The sequence below is a fragment of the Pectinophora gossypiella genome, chromosome Z (genome assembly GCF_024362695.1).
Source record: "Pectinophora gossypiella chromosome Z, ilPecGoss1.1, whole genome shotgun sequence".
Lineage (NCBI taxonomy): Eukaryota > Metazoa > Arthropoda > Insecta > Lepidoptera > Gelechiidae > Pectinophora > Pectinophora gossypiella.
Genome location: NC_065433.1, coordinates 12560522 through 12564523, shown reverse-complemented (window position 1 = coordinate 12564523; position 4002 = coordinate 12560522). Strand labels below are relative to the sequence as shown.

At 41.8% G+C, this 4002-nt stretch overlaps 1 protein-coding gene across 1 annotated transcript; it reads right to left on the bottom strand.

Annotated features, from left to right (window-relative positions):
- LOC126380427 (uncharacterized protein K02A2.6-like) lies at positions 1 to 3870 on the bottom strand. Its single transcript, XM_050029814.1, has one exon. It carries the CDS (start codon positions 3868 to 3870, stop codon positions 1 to 3), a length of 3870 nt encoding a protein of 1289 aa, XP_049885771.1.
- Between the last annotated feature and the right edge of the window lie 132 nt (positions 3871 to 4002).

Here is a 4002-nt window from a genome sequence, read left to right as displayed (position 1 = left end):
TTAATCTGATTCGGTTCCACTTCTACTTGCATTGTCCCCGTCTATATCTTCTGTTCCGTTATCTATTTTCCATTGGCCTTCTACTCGTTTTAGGTGCAGAATGTTTCGTCTAACCACCTGACCCGTGTTATCATTGCGCACCTCTACATCCCCATTTTTATTAGACTCGACGGTATGTGATGTTGGCTCATAATTGAGAGTCAATTTGTTGGTTTTATGCATATTCTTTAGGTAGACCTTCTCCCCTATGTTCAAATCACTATCCACTGCTCGTCTTTTCCTATCTGCGTACTCCTTTCCTTTCTCTTTTAATTCTTTGTCTCTATCTTTCATTTCCAAATCTTCTGCGTTGTAAGTCATATCTTGTATCATCGGTAACTTATCTCTGAACTGTCGTCTAAAGAATAACTCCGAAGGAGTTTTACCCGTTACCGAATGGGGAGTGCTGTTGTACATAACCATATACTCCCGCAGAGATTCCTTCCAATTTTTCTTCTCGGCCTGAGAGATTTTTAGGCGTTTTAAGATGTCCCTATTTTGCCGCTCTACTTCTCCGTTCTGTTGGGGCCAATAGGGTATAGTATTATATAGCTTGATATTTCTTTCTGAACAAAATACTTTGAAATCCTCGCTGGTGAATTGACGGCCATTGTCAGCCGTGATTGACACCGGATTACCCAATCTACTAAAAATGTCCTTGAGTCGGTTGATAATTTCTGAGCTCGTTATTGTCCGACAAACTTTGACTTCTTTGTATCGGGAGTAATAGTCCACAATCACGAGGATGTAATCATTACTAGGTAATGGGCCCATTAGATCCACCGCGGTATCCACCCATGGTTCGGAAGGTAGTTCTCTTCTTTTTAAGGGGTTAGGGGGATTGGGAGTGGATACCAAAATACACCCTTTGCATGCCTTGCAAAAGTTCTCGGCATCTCTATCGCATTTCGGCCACCAGACCTTAGTCCTCAGTCTGGTTTTCATTGCAGATATGCCTGGATGGCCCTCATGTGCTATATGTAATATCCGGTTTCGAAGCTTTTGCGGGATTACGATCTTAGTTCCCCTTAGTAGGATGTCTTCATAAAAACACAACTCATCCTGGAATAGTTTATAGCCCTTGGTTAGATCATTCCATTGATTATTGTAAAGGCCATTTTTTACTGCTTGTATCTCCACATCTTGATTAGAATGTGCCAAAATATCTTGCAATGGTACAGCTGTCGGTCTTATTTGTTCTATCACGTTTTGTACGTAATCTATTCCAACTGGTGGTGGGTTTGTAGAAAGCTTGCAGAGCCTCGACAACGGGTCTGCTATATTATTCTTGCCGGGACTATATTTAACGTTAAATTTATAAGACTGAAGTCTCAAGACCCATCTCTCAATGCGGGCACACGGCTTGGATTTGGGGCCAAATATCGCCTCCAGAGGTTTGTGGTCCGTTACCAAGTCAAATTCTTTGCCATATAGGAACATGTTAAAATGTTCAATGGCCCAGACCAATGCAAGGGCCTCCTTCTCCGTCTGGCAGTACCGACGCTCACAATCGGTAAGTGTCTTGTTCCCATAGGCTATGATCCTGGAACCTTCATTATTTGTTTGGACCAGTACTGCCCCCAAACCCACCGGACTCGCATCTGCAATGACTGTAGTCTTGTCTTTGGGACTATAATAGCCCAGACGTGGTATGTCAGCAAGTGAAGCTTTTAATTTATTAAAAGCTGCTTGCCGAGATCCGTTCCAATAGTCAGTAATATCAGAGTTTCTCCCCGCCTTCTGTCGAAGTAACTCCTTTAAGGGCTCTGTGGTCGTAGATAAGTGAGGGATCCATTTCCCGACGAAATTCACTAATCCCAGAAAGCTTTGTAGTTCTGCAATGGTCGCAAGTGCTCTAAAGTTCTTGATTGCCGACAAATATTTGTCTAGCGGTCTAACCCCATTTTCAGAAAGCTCGTGTCCTAAAAACTGAACGACTTTAGCCCGATAGATGCATTTTCCTTCTCTTAGAACTACATTATGAGCCTTTAAGACATTCAAAACTTTTTCCAATCTGTCGTCGTGTTCCGCCTGATCTTTTCCATATACCAGAATATCATCTATAAAGTTGATGACTCCGTCACAGCCTAGAAGTATCCTCTCCAAAGTCTTTTGAAAGATTTCCGGCGCACAGTTGATGCCAAACATCATCCTTTTATAACGGAACAGTCCCCTACTTGTTATAAACGTAGTTATCGGTCTTGAGTCAGGGTGAAGCTCGATATGGTGGAAGGCGTCCTTAATGTCTAGTTTTGTGAAAAGCCTCGCTTCTCTCATTTTAGGCAGCAATTGGTCCATAGTCGGAAGTGGATGGTTTTCCCGTTTGATGGCCATATTCGCGCGCCGCATGTCTACGCATAAACGGACGTCCCCATTATCCTTGAGCACCGGTACAATTGGCGAGACCCAACTAGAGGGACCTTTTACTTCTTCAATTATATCAGTCTCCAATAATTCTCTGATCTTCTGCTCGACTTTGGCTTCGAGAGGAATGGGTATCCTACGGTAAGGTTGTGCGACCGGCTTGATTGACTCATCCATCGGGATTTCCACAAGCACATCTTTAAATTTGGGAAAGGCTGTCATCTCCACGTTAGTAACGTCCGTTGGTATATTGATTTGTAGGACTCCTAGGGAGGTAGCTGTTATTTTCCCGAGCAGATTGCGGGTACCACCAGAGATCACATAAAAAGTCGCGTTTTCTGATTTCTTCCCTAGTTCTATTTTCGCTTCAAAAGATCCCAGTAATTTCAAAGGAGTCCCGCTACCATAAGCAACAAACTTCTTCTGTGGGTCTTTGTTTTGATTAGTGACCTTTGAATTACTTTGTTTCATAGAAAGCCAGGTTTTGTCCGTGATCAAATTGTGGTTGCAGCCTGAGTCTATCAACATCTCTACTTTCGTTCCCCCAATCGTACATGATACTGTAGTGCCAGTGTTCACATTGAAAATGTAATCCATTTGCTTGCTCGTACTCGCTACATTAGCCATTTCTTCTACATTATTTGTTCCTTTGACTTTTTTTGAATAATTATTCCGTGCTTCTTCATCTTGTTCTAATTTCCTTTTCTGTCCTTCCTTTGTTCGACATTGTCTTTGAAAATGGCCTAAAATGCCACACTTATTGCATTTCCTAGTCTTCGCGGGGCATGTTGGATCTCGAGCGAAATGATTCTTACTACCACATCTGCTACAGCCTCTGTCTTGTCTACTTGTGTACTTGTCGGGTTTTGTAGTTATCTTCTTGACTCCGTGATTTTCAATGTTCCTGCTTTCGAAATTTCCTAATTGTCTGTCTACAACCTCCAGTGCATTAGCCTCGGAAATAATGTCATCAAGGGTCATTTTGTCACCATTTTTCAATATCTTTTTCCTCAAATCATCCGACGAACATTTTTCTGTTATTTGCTCAATAATGTGTTCATTTATATTTGTGAACTGACATTTTGAAGCTTGCTGTCTTAACCTTACTAAGAATTTTTCGAATTTCTCTTGTGGTTCTTGTTTAAGAAGACGGAACAGGTGCCGCTCGAAGCCTTTACTTTGTTTGGGAGCAAAGTATTCGTCTAATTTGTTTATTGCAATTTCGAATATTTTGCCGTCGTTTGTATCGTCTGGCGTTGCGTTCGCTCCGGGTATATTGTAGAATACCTCTTGTAACTCAGTCCCACCGAAATGAAGTAAGCATGCTCTTTTCTTTACTTCTGTATCTATTCCTGCTGCTTCTAAGTAAATGTACAACCCGCGTTTCCATCGCTCCCATCGAACCGCAACCGACCCTATTTCACCTTCACATTCGAATTTATCAAGTGTAAACACAGCCTGAGCCATTGTTATTTACCTGTAGACAATGAAACATAACGTTACGCAATCTAATGCAACTTATAAGTCCTCGTATTTATTACCAGCTCAATCAAATGCTTTCCCCGCAATTGAATGCTTAATTCCTTACATCGCAATTTA

Excerpts from the sequence above, each read along its gene's own strand:
- LOC126380427 (XM_050029814.1), bottom strand. The coding sequence starts at position 3,870 with ATGGCTCAGGCTGTGTTTACACTTGATAAATTCGAATGTGAAGGTGAA.